Source organism: Triplophysa rosa, linkage group LG16 (genome assembly GCF_024868665.1).
Source record: "Triplophysa rosa linkage group LG16, Trosa_1v2, whole genome shotgun sequence".
NCBI lineage: Eukaryota > Metazoa > Chordata > Actinopteri > Cypriniformes > Nemacheilidae > Triplophysa > Triplophysa rosa.
The window spans coordinates 1,900,201-1,915,669 of NC_079905.1; the positions used below are offsets into that span (position 1 = coordinate 1,900,201).

Below are 15,469 nucleotides of genomic sequence, written 5' to 3' on the forward strand. Positions count from 1 at the left end.
AGAGGGTTTAGGCTGCATTAGTTAGATCAACCGGAACCAAAAACACAACTGATGTACTTGTTGCATCAAAGAGTACAGAACAGTACTCTACTCTCAGCCAGTCTTGTCTCATTGTTCCAAGGTTACCACAGCGAGCAGGATGCAGTTCATGGCCTGACCTGATGGTAGAGCGGAGAATGGGAAGTGGGGACCTGACAAGAGCTGAGATGATAGAGCTGGATAAAGAAGGACGCGGTCTCTTGACATGTCTTCACCACAAAATTTCAAATGCTATTAGATTATTAATGATAATCTTAAACTATAATTTATTTTATTATTAAGTTTATTTATTTTATTTAGCCTTGTTGTGCAAGCTCTCTGGAGCTTGTGCAGAGGCAGCAGCTTTTGCCAGAGGGGAACTGGAATCCCCTGGTTGGGCCTGGGTTCTCCTGAGGTTTTTTTTCTCGATTAGAGTTTTGGGTTCCTCGCCACCGTTTGCATACTGTTTTTGCACTATCTGCCTGACCGGGGGGGCTGCTTTAGAATTTTAAAGTTTTACTTAATTAATATTGCATATAGGAATTTATTATCTGTTATATTTGACCTGTGCTTCTCTCTCCTTTATCCTAAATGTGTGCTCTCACTGAGCGTGTGTGTGTGTGCGTACTTGTCTGTGTACGTACGTGTGTGTGTGTGTGTGTGTGTGTGTGTGTTTCTGTGTCTGTGTGTGTTGGTGCGTGTGCGTGTTGTGTGTGTGGAGTGTTTTGTGTGTGGGTGTGTCTGTCTTCTGTGTTTTCAACCTTTCCTTGTTTTTGCAGGTACAACTTTAATTATTTTGCTTATAGTCAATGTGTCTCATGTACAGCTGCTTTGTAACAATGAAAATTGTAAAAGCGCTATATAAATAAAGTTGAGTTGAGTTGACTAGACTTAGATTCTCAAGTTTTTGGCCAAAATGCGTCAAAAGGTTTGCCCAACTTACAAAAAGATGTATTCTGAAGAAACCATATTGCAAGAGTTTGAAAGTTCCCAAGATGCATTGCAGCATTTTCAATTCTGTTTTTCTGTGTGTTTTCTTTTAAAGATCAGTGTTTTAGTTCTTGCTGGCTTAATTTATGCTTTAATATCATTGTTACTGTAGTTATCTGTTGTGTTGAGTTTTTTAATGAATTACGGTTTTTGATTGTTACCATGGTTGAGGTTTGTGTGTTCAATGTTGAGGTGTAAGTGCGTGACACATGGCCACATCCGGTACAAATGCACTCAAAACAAACTGTTTAAACAGTTATTTGATCAAAGTTTTGGTCTGTTTGAGGCAGAAAACATGTCCAATCGTAGTAAAAGACAAATAAATGTGTTTATTTTTAAATAATCTATAGTTTCTGCTTATGTTCAGCCAACAAAAAATATTTTGTTCTGTTGTTCATTAGGTAAACGTGACTATGTTGTGACAACTTGAGACTTAAACATAATATTTTAAGTTGGGTGGACTTCAGTCTCTGTTTGTTGAGTTAACTCAAAAACGTGCTTGTGATAGGTCGTCTTATTATTTTAAGTTGACTCTTTTTTTTAACAGTGTATATGTGTCCGTAAACACGGATCAACTACATTTGGAGCAATTGAAAGCTGATCATAAGGAGAATATTGATCTGTCATTTTCAAGGTGATGGGTGAATCTAAAGTAACATCATCTGTATTTTGGTAGTTTGATGCACAACTACAATACAAATGAGAACAAAACCTTTTTGTCTAAAAGATTTGCATTTAGTGCTATTCGCTGAATTAACCATGTCCTGTGCTACGGTCGCAAACTACTGCGTGAGGCGTTTATTCTGGCACAGCTCCACATATTATCAAAACAAGAAAAAAAGATCATGCAGATCTGCCCCGCTACCGCCCAACGGGAAATGCGTGCTTTCAGACTAATTTCTTTCTAATTTGTAGATCTATGAAACGGGAAATGAAGGGAAGACCGCGAAAGGAGATTCGTAGGAATGCTCGAACCCCAGCCCTCCTCCCCTACCGCAGAAATTCCCATAGCAACAGCTGCCGGAAAAACAGCCCACGTTACGCCAGACAGAAAAGCTCAGCTAGAGGGCAAATGATAAAAAAAAACACAGAAACCGCGATTGCATCTCCCGCTTTACGACACGAATCTCATCCTCATTCATTCCTCTCTGCCAATCACTTTCTCTGACTGCCTTTCATTTTTCCCCTCATTTTCATTCATCTCCACTCGCTCTTACCATACATGGTTTAACCCCATCACTGCTGAATCTGCCTCATCTCTCTCTCTCTCTATCAATGGTTCACCCGTGAATCTCCTCTCTTTTTCATTCACGATTTATTTTGCGCCTGAGTGCGAGCATTTTCTCAAATCAATTCTAATGATCAATATCCTTTGTGCATCTTAAATCATCTAGTTTTTTTATCATTCTAATCACACACGAATATATAAAATAATATATAACACAATAAAAGTACTTCATATCTGACAAATATCCACGAAATAGATGAAACAGAATAGAAATCACATGTCTGTGACAGCCCTAGGCTTTATAAACACACACAAAAAAAGATTGTGATCGTAGACCATAATTGTTTCTAGCCAATTAGACAAGCCCTTTGCCTGTCAATCATTCTGCACTTTTGTCTGTGGTAGGCGGAGTTCTAAAGAGAGGGCATATGGTTCACAGCAGGGGCTGTAAATATGGTGAAAACTAACAAAACGGAAGAAATCATTTAGAACATATGAAAGAGGATGTATCATCTAAGAACACGGCTTCGGTGACATAAAAATATCTTTTTTTGTAATGTTGTTGTTTTTCCACCTCAGTGAAGAATACAACAAACACAATATGTTGTGGCAAAGCATTGCAACACAATTTTAAAACAGAAGAGAAATGACAGGAGGAATAAAAAGAAACGGGTAAAATCTGTGCTTTTTTCTTATTTCTGTATCATGTCAAGAGTCTGATTGCATCCACATGCTATTAAATACTTTATAAATCATATTCTTCGTAACACACTAATAACAAAAGAAACAGCCCACTGTGTGTCTATGTGGATTTAGGGAACTACTTCAGGGAGCAAATATTCTCCAGATATGAGCAAAATATGAAAATAACTCCCTTTGGTACTCAGATGCTCCTCAACGCTAACTATGTCCCAGTTTCTAAAATTGCAAAATGTTCCTTTAGGGTAAGAGTCTGGGGTAATTATATTTACATTAAAACAACAATAGTCTTCCTAAACATCTGTGTGTGGATAATAGCATAAAAAACTCATATTTCCACAAGTAATAATTTGTGAGACCATTAAATTATCAAGCGCTTGAAGTCCAATGAAAGTAAATGAAATAAAAGCAAATAGTAGAAAACTGTCTATCCCTTCAAGGACAAAGTAAAGGCTGGAGACAGACAGACAGTGAGAGAGAGAGAGAGAGAGAGAGAGAGAGAGAGAGAGAGAGAGAGAGAGAGAGAGAGAGAGAGAGAGAGAGAGAGAGATCCATTTACTGTATACCATAAGGGCACAGATCCATTTTATAACATAATATCAAAAACATTTTTGCTTCGTGTTTTATTTTATATTGTACATAAATCTCTTTCATGTTTCACTGCAGTAAAATGAGTCAATATTAGTAGCATTTGTATAGTATTTGTCTAAAGCACATATTAATTTGAATCTAATGATCTGTGATGATCGTGACATGAGGGACCGGGAACATCTGAATGAAAAGATTCTCGGAGAAACCCAAACGCTGGAGGAGTTTCCAGAATCTGGCATTTGCATGAGGTGAATCTGGCATTGTGCTGCGTAAATCTTCTTTTCGTGCATGCGCCTCGAAAACAAACAAAAGCACAAACACACACGCACACACACACGAGAGAACATATTTTTTCTGGTGTTGAGATAGAAGCACGCACACGCAAATACAAATCTGTTCTTAAAGGGACCGTTCACCCCAAATATATCTCATCATTTACTCACCCTCATTTAAAACCAGAACACAAAAGAAGCATAAAACATGCTAAAAAGTAGCCCGTCTGATTTGTGCATCTGAGACTTTGCGATAGCTTTGTGTGCTAAAAACAGACTGGAATACAATTTTTCATTATCGCTGATAAACTTCTACTCCGTCACAGCTCTCAAATCTTGTTTGTGTTTGTGTTCAAATATGCCATATCAAGGTACGTCATGCCAGGCTTGCAAAAATATCTCCTTGAAAAATGAAAGTCATGCAAAGACATGAGGGCAACTAAATGTTGACAGACTTTTTTCTATCTACTCACAATTCTTTCATCAAATCCTTTTTTCTTTTAAAGTCCCCGTGAACCAGAAGTTGCGATCATTTTTCCTTCCGGATTTTGACGCATTTCAGAGTGAAATGGAATTTCTAATGAGAAAAATTGGATGTACAAAAACAGACGTTGCATTTTGAAATGGAACTGGCAGCAGACTGACAGTTGAAGGGGAGGAGTTAACGGATGCTCCGCCCAAGCTGTCTAACATGCGTCATCTAAGATGGATAGTCATTACAGGAAGGAAGTGCATTTTCAGATTTTAACTAAATATTATGAGGGCACATGAATTTTAAAAAGAGAATGACCCCAATTTTTAATTTAACTTTAAATCTTTTTTCTTTCCTTCACTGCCTGTATGAGAGGTTACCGGATTCCCGTTGGGTCCTTGGGCTCATGTTCAAAGCTGCCAAACTGCCTTCTGCATCCTCTCTCTATCTCTCTCTCTTTCTATCTATCTCGCCCATTCTTTTCCTCTATCACCATCCCCTGATCCCCTCTGGGATCTCTCCCACAGATAATCAATTGTTCAAGTCAATCCACCTTTTCCCCCCAAAAAGAAAAACCATCGTTCTCCTTCTGCAGTCAGACTCAAGCAACAGCACCTGCACACAGATTCGTGCTGTTCCTGTTGCCGTAGCAACAGCTAGCTCCAGCTTCACTCGTGTAAACCTTACACACAAACACAAATGTCCCCACGCAACGCCCTTATAAGGCTTTCCTGTCACTATGCAGGATTTAATATCTTCAAAGAAATTCTACTTTTCAATGAAGGCAATGTTGTGATGTTTCATTAGATCAAGACTGAAGCTAGATCATTTGCATTCCGTTTACTTTCTTAACACACAAAAGTTATCTCTGAAACAACTTTTAGTTGCTCTTTAGGCTATTATAGGTTATTCAGCCTGTCTAATATCATGCCAAAAGTAAACATAGTAATTTCAGTAAACCACAAAAGTTAAAACAATATTTGAGAGATTCAAAAACAAAGGTGTTGACATTGGGATACATGGAGATGCTCTTAAAGGTGAACTTGACCTTCAGCCGTCATGTCGCACTTTAAAAGGCTCTTCAGACGTGGGTGTTGTGTGTTTCAGAAGAGGACTAAGTCCTCCACAATCCGCGCTCACATTTAGTACTGCTTCCAGTCTGGTATATCAAACGCCCAATTTTCACCGTCCAATCGGTTCCCAATGGATAAAATCAAACCCCACCTACATTTTTACACTGCAAAATCTGTTCCACATGAAATTAAAACACGACAAAAGTACATTGTTATGCTTTTTTATCAGCAGCAATTTTCAAAACCACAAACACTACAGTTTCTGTTTGCTAGTGAGTGTAAATCAGTGTTTAAACTTCAATTCTAAAAAGAGAGACGAAGGTATGCAAAAAAAACCACAGAAAGATATACACAATCTTCTGTCATTATTTAAATAGCGACAAACCAAATGAAGCTGAATTTGTTTTCCGACCACACAACCCAGTCGTCTAATCCTCACATACAGAGATCACACGTGGGTGTAAATGTATTTTCTGAAAATGTGCTGCTGGTGTATTTACATTTACGCATTTAGCACTTTTATTCAAAGCGACTTACAGTAAATTCGGTGTACGTTTTTATCACATCCATAGAATTCAACCTTTCAACCTTTTCAATCGCTGACGCAATTCTCTACCAACTGAGCGTCTGAAACACAAGCTTTTTTTAAAGCATTGCATGTGAATGTGGTGTAGCACGAAAATACCTCTGCGAACACACAAACGCACACTTGCAGAAGCTTCTCAGAGTAAAGCTGGTGGGTGGTGTTAGTCCAGTATTAGTCACTTCGGTCCGATACGCAGTCAGAGCTTGACAGACATTCAGAATGAAAGTGCTCAGACACAGCGAGGGGGTGAGGGAAGAGGGGGGCCCGAGTGTATTAAGCAGCGAGGCTAAAGGTTCAGATGGATTCAGGTGTAGACACCTACGGCACAAAGCAATTTAAGGCCAGCTAACAGCCTCACAGAAAAGCACGAAAACTCAGGAGTGAAGTTAACTTTTCTTACAAAAATTTTACCATGGTAACAACGGTTTGTGCCAAAATACATCTCCTATAAAACAAAATTGATATGGATCTACTTCAGAGAGGGTAAGAGAAAAAACCAAACTACGATATTTGAAATAAAGTTTGAAGCCAGCGGTACGTTGATCCACAGTTTTAAACATTGTTATTGTAAAGATGGAAGGAAGTAGTGTCATCCATAGATATAAATAACCAGATGCCTCATCAAGCGCTTCAGGCACGTAGACGCGGCAGCCATCTTGGAACAGTCCACTGACAGTTTGCTAGAATGCCACAACCCTGCGCCGCCACGGCTGTGCTTTGTAATTTCCGAAAAAATTGGATACCCTTTCATTAGTGTAGCAAATATACCGTTTGAGTTTGCACAACAACAAATATGTTTTCATAATCAGTCACAGTCAGCTTGCTCTTGAGTGTTAACGGACCGGCTTGCCGGTCTGTGAATCAAAATACTTCATGACGAGCCTAACGTCCCTAGTCCAAATAACTGAACTGAACATTCATAAATAAAATCATCTTAAGATTGACAGCTATATAACAAAATTCTTCCACTCCTAACCTGTGGATAAAACAAACCAGAGCAAAATTCCACGGGAAGCCACAGACTTGGCAACACAGACCGGCTTGCACCGTTCCAATATGGCGGACGACCTACATTTACATTTATTCATTTGGCAGACGCTTTTATCCAAAGCGACTTACAAGTAGGAAAGCATATAACATTTTGTCAACACGCTAAACAGTACCTACGGCCGATAGAAACAGATGCTAATGCGGCATCTAGTTATTTATATCTATGGTGTCCTCATTAAATATATTATACATTTTAACATTAATACAATTCCAAAATCTAAATTTTGGTTTTCATTTTTAAGCCAGTGTGTCCAAAATATTAAGTTTTTCCAAAACCTGTTTCAAGGACATCACTAAACACTTCTGACTATGTATTTTGACAGTACCTGATATTACCTAAAAGTTGGTCATGGTTTCTAAAAATCACAAAAAAGAACAATGTGAAATATTTTAAAAGAGGCATAAAAACAAAAGCTGTTGACTGCTGAGAAATTAAATTCATAAACTTTGTTTTTGTAACAGATTCTTTTTCTAACTGAAAAAAAATATTGGGTCACCAAGTATTTTGTTGAGTCATGGATTTGAAATTCTCATGATCTGACTGAACAAACGTGGAAAGCATGCGAGACATTACCACAAAGTCCACCCTGAATCTCATATCGCAATTAATGAAAAGTTAACTGTATCCATGCTGACCATTATTAACTACATCAAACAATCTCTCTATATTGAGAACCCGTCTGTAGCCCCCAGTGATGTCAGAAAAGCCCACAGCTAGCAAACAAAGAAATACGCTGCAAACCAACGTGTGCTGGACACCCTTCCTTCTTTAAAAACGTTTATAGCTTTATTACTGGAAACAGTCAGCGTTTCCATGGATGAAGGCGGAAAAAGAACGATGAAATTAAAAACAGTACAGGCCATTTAAAAGAGCTTCAATGACCAGTGCTTGTGACATCCACACCAAAATTCTTTATGCCATATGAAAAACAACCTCTCACGTTCAATTTCTTTGCCCTGTCATACACACACAAGCACAGTTTCCTGATAGTCGATCAGACATGGCCAAACCTGTTACTGTTCTTCTGTTATAGTTACTGTTGCTAAAACGGAGGGTGATCCCAGCCGCAGGGAACAAGAACAGAGAGAGAGAGAGAGAGAGAGAGAGAGAGAGAGAGAGAGAGAGAGAGAGAGAGAGAGAGAGAGAGAGAGAGAGAGAGAGAGAGAGAGAGAGAGAGAGAGGAGATGAGAGAGGAGAGAGAGAGGAGAGGAGAGAGAGAGTAGAGAGAGAGTGGCTTAGGTTGGTTTGTTCAAATCTCTAAAGGTATGTAGCAGTAGGTATAGTGATGTTTGCCTTAGAAATCACAACTAATAAGATGTTATAGAAAGAAGAGCAAACAAGATCAGAAGTTAATGGACAAACGATTACATCACAGAGCTTAAATGGAGTTAGACGGAGAGAGACGGGAAAAGATGATGGAAAAAGGAGGATAGGGCAAAAAAAATGATTCCTTCATCTCCTGGAGGTACAGGTTAGTGATGGACGAAGAGAAGAAGCCCAAGACAAATGGAAGAAGAGAGAGAGAGTGAGTGTGAGAGAGAGAGAGAGAGAGAGAGAGAGAGAGAGAGAGAGAGAGAGATTCACAGCAAAAGTGCAGAAATACTGGTTTGTTCTTGTAAACATGAGACAACAGGTAAAATTTTGCCATCCTCAAACGTGCAACAAACTTCCATCACAACTTCAAGCACCCTTAAATAATAATCCATTTAAATTAATTATAATAATTCATATTAAAATAATAATTTTGCAAAGTAAAGAATTCTTAGGACAATTAAGATGTTGTTTTATCAACATTATATTCATGTCATTTAAAATCTCATCCGAAATTGAATCTTAAATCTCTTCAATGCATTACATTATACAATAATGTTCACCTACATCTTCTACTAAAGTGTATACTTACTGTGCCTTATCATTTAAATGTCTTAGTTTGCATTGCATCAATAAAAATTGTGATTTTTCTTGACAACTGGGAAAATAAAATTTAAAAAAATGTAATGGTCCTTTAAAAAAAATATATTTCTTGTATTCATAAATGTTGCTTTTTTTGAGTTAATGTACCAAATCAGGTCAGGTGAGGTGAGCCCAAAACCATCTTTCCACTTCCTGGTTATTGCTATAAAAGAACAGATGCAGGACCTTCACGGGTCAGTTTCTGGACACTGGACCCTCTTAACCCCATCTAGACCTTTTGACAGCAGATGGTAAGTGGAAGCAGAGAGGCGGGACGGGAGAAGAACATTACAGCAAATTACCCAATATAAGCCCCAAAAAATGCCATTTCTGTCCTACTGAATTCTGACATTGAATTAGAAAATAAGTGTGTGGTTTTTGCCAATGCGAAACTTGCTTTCACAAGTGTGTTCTGAGTGTTGCTATGCGGTTGCTAGGGTGTTCCTCAATGGCTCAAGTCAAAGTAGTCCCAGCCCAACTCACTGGTTTAACTTGATGTTGACTTCAACAAACAGAGCGATCATTTAAAAATGTTTGCCGGATTCTACTTGCATTGTTTTGAAAGTCCATCCAAACACACCCCAATAAACCCGAACTGTTTTTCTATAGACGAGGTTTCTTTGCCAACTCAATACAGCCTCGAGGACACAGAATATTTCTTTACCGATTTCTCTATGACGACCTGTCAGCTACGAAATCATTCTGTAGAAATTCATTATTTATTCCATTTTATCTCAAATATTTCTCTTGAGAAAAAGAGTCCAAAATATCACAAATGTGTCTGTCATTAGAGTTCAGAAGAGATGTCAACAATGCCTCAAACAGAGCTCAGATCTGTCAAGTCTGAGATCAAAAGTCAATATTATTGAAGATCTCAAACCTTTCTCATTAAATTGACACAAATCCAGATTATTTTACCTTTGCGATCTACATTCATTTCATACATCCATACTCTTCATTTCAACAATTAGGCTACGGTCTCATTCGTTTCTTTTATTTTTCTTAAGCAATTTCAGGAGAAACATCTAAGACCAAGTGGATACTTAAATTAAACACAACCGAGACCTCCATAAAATCCCGGAAATGACAAAAGAACAACGTCTGAGCAGCCTTCCTCCGCTGCCACAAAATAAACGTATGTGAAAACTGTGAATCAAGCGATCCATCAATGCCACCAGACCTGAGATTATCAGCGCCGGGTTGCACAATCGGACCCTGTGCACGCCCGGACTCTCTGTAGGTCGATGACCAAACCCAGGAGTCGATTATTAACAGGCTTTCCAGGTCGCACGCTCTAGTCTGGCATTCTGGGTAAAACATTTACCAAGTGCAGTTATACAGGGACGTTCCAGGTCGCGACATCAGCGTCTTTGTCGCACGACTGCAAAGGCTTTACCGTTTTAGCATTCTGTGGTCATCTCCCACGAACAGCGCTGCAACAGTCTGACACAGTTAGCCGAGCACCTGCGCGTGGGAGACGAGCGTTAACCCAACGGCAGGTTGCTTCAATATCTCAGACAGAGACGGAGCGACTATTTCGGGAGAAAGTGTGTTAAGAGGTGTTTTACAAATGGGAAGTGGAGGACGGCCCGGAGGAACGATTTAACCACCTATACAGTCACTATGCCAACCGCTTATATTCCAGGAATGTTGAAGAACAACGTGGTCAAGACATTCAAGCCATGTTTAGAGGCTGTGAAATAAGAATCGTTGTGAAACCCACATCGTTGAAAGAAGATATTTTGAGAAATGTGGTTTTGTGTTCATACAATGGAAGTCAATGGGGTTCAATGTAGTTAGGTTATCAACGTTCTTAAAAATATCTTCTTTTGTGATGTGGACTATAAAGAAAGTCATACAGGTTTGGACATGAGGGTGAATAAATGATGAAAGAAATTTTAGGCGAACTATCCCTTTAAGTGAGTTACCACTTCAAAACAGAAGCAGAAAAAAATTTGTGTTGCATTTGTGTAATGATTGTCGGTATCTGCAAAACCGTTCTTCAGCGGTTTGGTTTATGTAAATGCCGAGAATCGTGTGACATACAGGTTACAGTAGCACGAACGTCTGTGTGCTAGGAGACCAGCTGTTTCAAAAAAGTAAACACTGAGCCCGGCGGGGGGGGGTTCCATACTTCCTGCCCGTTTACCCGCAAACTGCGTAACACGGCCTGATACTTTGAAATAATTTCAACGCGCTACCTTACAGTAAATACACCCTGGTAACAATAAACGCTTCATTCTCTTGAGCTCGGACTGTCTAATGGGATTATGACATGTGTTTTAGGAAGGGTGTGTACCTGGCTGATAGACTGAGGTCGCCTCTGTATCCATGACATCAAAAACACAGTGACCAACACAAACCAGGGAATCCTCTCTAGTTCCTCCTCCCGGTGTTATTCTTTCTCTTTCTTTCAAAGCATTGTCATGCTGACATTTTTATTGTCATGGCCTGAAGCCATATGCCAAAAATGTTATTGTCCTTCATTTCTTATTGTTAACCTGTTCAAGATTCAAAGAAAACATGCCTGGGTCACATTTCACACCATACAGAAAATATACTGTATAGATTTTGTATAAAGAAATTTAAGCATGTTTTTACTGTGGCATTATTTTCATGACAATTACTGAAATGCATCCACATGTTTTTTAGATGATTTTTAGCATTAATTTACTAATATGGTATTCATTTATGATTCTTTTTATTTAAAGTCCCAGTGAAATAAAAAATTACAATGGCTATTTTTTCATGAAATACTGCAGCGTTGATTGTAAATAGTTTACCAATGTGGGTCATTCTCTTTAAAAAATCGTGTGCCCTCATAATCTTTATTTACAATCTGAAAATGCACTTCCGTCCTGTAATGACTACTATCCATAGATGACGTATGTTAGACGGCTTGGGCGGAGCATCCGTTAACTCCTCCCCTTCAAATGTCCGTCTGCTTACAGTTCCATTTCAAAATGCGACGGCTGGTTTTATACATCCAATCAAATTGCAGAGAACGACGAATGCCACGCCCACTATATTTCTCATTAAAAATTCCATTTCACTCGGAAAGGCGTCAAAATACGCAAGTCGCAACTTCCGCTTAACGGGGACTTTAAATGCGCAAACTACAAAAGAGCAAATCATTTTATGATGTATACATAATTTACAATATTAAAAAAGATATGCCTTTTGTTTGTTTTTCACATTTAATCAAAATTACGGGGGGGTTAAAAATTGTCTAAAAAATTACACATTTTAAAATCATTGATTTTACAACATAATTTCGTACTTTTGCAGTCAAATATGACCTAGACATGTTCATGACAGGTTTTGTAAGATTCTTCATCTCACTTTGGTTGCGTAAAGAAATATTCTTGACTCTTGAAACGACAGAAAATAGTTCACAACATGAACTAACGACACAACATGTACAGTTCGAGCGGTGGGTTTTGGGGTGGGGTGGGGGATCTGTTACAGAGGAAATTTCGAAGATTCCACAGTGACGTCACGCATGGAAGCGCATTTCTGGCGTGTACCAACATGCTTGCTGCACTTTTAGTCCCGCCTTAATTCCAGACAACATTTAGCGTGACCTTAGCGACCACGCGCAACAAATAAACAACACATGAAATGTAGTTATATGTAAATGGCAACCAGCAAGTGCATCATAACTCTACGCTGCTCAGCTCTCTCTATGAAAGTGACATGAAATACCTTCAACTTCCTGTCTGAACAGGAAATAGGTCAATACAGGACATAAACTGTGTTCAACCATTGAATTGATTAGGTCTTTAAAATGATCACAAGCAAAACTGATTCCATAACACAACACTAATATAAGAGTCATCACCAACGTTTACAAAAAATTGTACCAGTTAGACTAAGATCCCCTTTCTAAAAGCATTGTAGACCTGCTAATATTTTTTAGAAATGTTTTAAAAGAAATGAGAGACGCTTTCCACACAACTTTTTTTAGTTCGGTCCAAAGCATGTCCAAAAAAATAAACACTCAAATCTCACCCTTCAGATTTTTGGGGTTGTTTTGCTTTGTACGTGGCATTTTCAGACTTTTCCGGCTGGCTCAGTGAAACATCATCCGGAAAGATGCTGGATGGAATGCGGGCGATCACCGAGAGGAAAAGCTGCAGGAACACCCACGGCACATCTATTTGAGACAACAAACAGACTGAAGTCAATGCAAAACAGACAATGTATTGAGAAAAGGCCAGAAATGCGTGTTTTCAAAGACACGTCTGGTGCTTTCATCACGAATCTGATCAACGTAAATGGCCTGTTATTGCTGATGCCTTGACTGAATGATGTGCATATCTATACGCACACCTGCTTCTCTATGAAATGATAGTGCAATATCATATTTAGTATACCATTATAGATATAAAATACACTGATCTACAGTTTCTGGAAACAATCCACATGCTTTTAAATAATAAAAACGAGCAATTCTGTGCAATGCAGCATGCTAGTACCTCAATTCTCAAATTCAGCAAATTAACCAGAGAATTAGGCACTCACTTTAATTCCAAATGATGCGCCACTAGATTTATAGAGATTAATAAATCATAACAGTGGGATGATGAAAATGGGATGGTGGGATGATGTATTCTTAATAAGGTTAAGGTGCTAATATGCAAACCATAAATGAAATACGCAATGGCAGAAACTATTGACTAGTGGTGCACTGATATTTTTTTAATACTGAAACAAATAAATTCAGTCTGGTCTGGTCGACAAAAACAACTTGTTTATGTTTGATGATAAATAGATTACAACTGCAGGTCTCAAGCAGCAAATGCGTTTCTTGGCATTATATGAATAGACGGTATAGTAAACCCTCACATTTAATACAATTAAGATGTTCTCGCGTCCTTTAAGTTGTATTCTATATACACGTTTTTTCAGCTCTGTTGCAAAGATGCCTCGCCCAAACATCCCCGCATGCATCCATTCACACCGCGCGCCAGATTCCGCACAAATGTTTCGCCTCACCACATTACATAACACTTACTACGAGTGTGTATGATTTCTCCGTGTGGATCTCTACGGCAATGACATCACCTCCCCGTGGATTCGAGCACACACACACAGCGCATGCACCAGGTCTCGCACGCTCGCAGGACTTTCAACAATCCCACAACGCGACTACAACGTTACCGTCGCAACACGTCACACCTGCTACTGTATCGCAATGGTCACAAAGCAATGTCAAGGTCAGGGGTTCGAACCACAATGCATGCCTTCAATGCACAATGCGTCTGTCAAGTACACAAAAAAAAACAAATGTACAAAATATCTGTCTACAGATTTTAGGAAACACCCCGAAACCAGTCTAACAGAAACTGCTGCACACGAGTCACATGGGTCACATACGTAGCCTGCTTGGCATGCATTGGCAAAAAAAGCTGGCACAGGGGTAGCTCCTGCAAGAGCACATATAGAATGAGTCGCGTATATACTAAGATCCGCATGCGATGAGTCACCATGTGTCTAAATCCTCGACTGCTACCAAAACGCAACATTTGCCTCCAAATGTAACCACCGCGCTCTCGCGCAACATTTGTAGTGCGTAATTCAGGTGAATGGCGCATTAAAGCCTTTAGGAACACGCGAAGAGGGCGGAGCCGGGGAAAACCCCTGTGAGTCCTCTGCAACACGACACGAAAGAAGAAACACTTCCCCAATTCGACACCAAAATGCGCTTTAAACCGGCCGAAGAAGCGCAAAGCGCATCCGATACACGATAGTTTGTGTCATGCGCTCGGACGGGGATGTTTTATGCTTACCTGCCGTCGCGATCGGCGACTCTCTGCAACAGTGTTGCGCGCTTGATAAACATTTACACCCCGCGTATTAACATTCTGGAGACGTGCACTCTCGGCGAGATACAAAACACGGGCCGGACCCAGCAACAGCTTGCCAAAACCATCTTAACGCAAACTCACACAAACATGCGCCTAAGTTTAGCAACCCTGAAAAATCTGACTTGCAACAATGTACCCCAAAACAACAGCGCTAGGAGACACGTTAACGCACCTCATGTGTCCATACAACGCACTGCGCCGCGCGTCCAAGCGCTTATTAAGACAGAGAAACGCGTCTGTTTCTTAACTTTGTGTACTTACAGGTGCAGTCTGAACTGTTGTCAAAGGAATTCAACTTGTAACGGTCAGAGGTCTGTGTTTTTTTCCTCCTCTCTCGCTCTATCTTCTCTCACTTTCTATTGCAGGAAACCGACAGGCCCACTGACGTCAACGGGGGTCCCGTCTCCGCCTCCCAACCAGAGCGAAAGGCGTCAGGGAGTGTCCCGACCGCCGATAAAACACTTTATTAAATTGCGTCACGCACCCCCTGAGCTGTAATTATTAAAAAATATGCTTTTAAACGTGCCAGTAACGTCGTATTAATCAGCGTTTTCCAAAAAGCACCCGGGAAAGCGCATGTTGCGCGGAATTTCAAAAGCGTCGATTGTCGTTATACCCCTCGGCTGGGTCCCTTGTGCGCATAGTTCAGGACTGACGGTGTTCCCG

General features: G+C 39.7%; 1 protein-coding gene across 3 annotated transcripts in view; it reads right to left on the reverse strand.

Annotated features, from left to right (window-relative positions):
• Positions 1-15,179, reverse strand: part of hivep1 (HIVEP zinc finger 1) — a 49,669-nt gene extending 34,490 nt beyond the window's left edge. The window contains exons 1-2 of one of the 3 annotated variants that reach the window (XM_057354171.1): positions 15,065-15,179; positions 12,945-13,089 (exon numbers count right to left, since the gene is read on the reverse strand). In XM_057354171.1, the coding sequence (XP_057210154.1) occupies positions 12,945-12,984 (40 nt within the window). In that variant the 5' untranslated portion in view covers positions 12,985-13,089; positions 15,065-15,179. Of the gene's footprint in view, positions 1-12,944; positions 13,090-13,950; positions 14,507-14,725; positions 14,841-15,064 lie in introns of those variants that run through there. The other 2 variants (XM_057354173.1, XM_057354172.1) reach the window with 2 other exon arrangements.
• Positions 15,180-15,469: the final 290 nt, after the last annotated feature.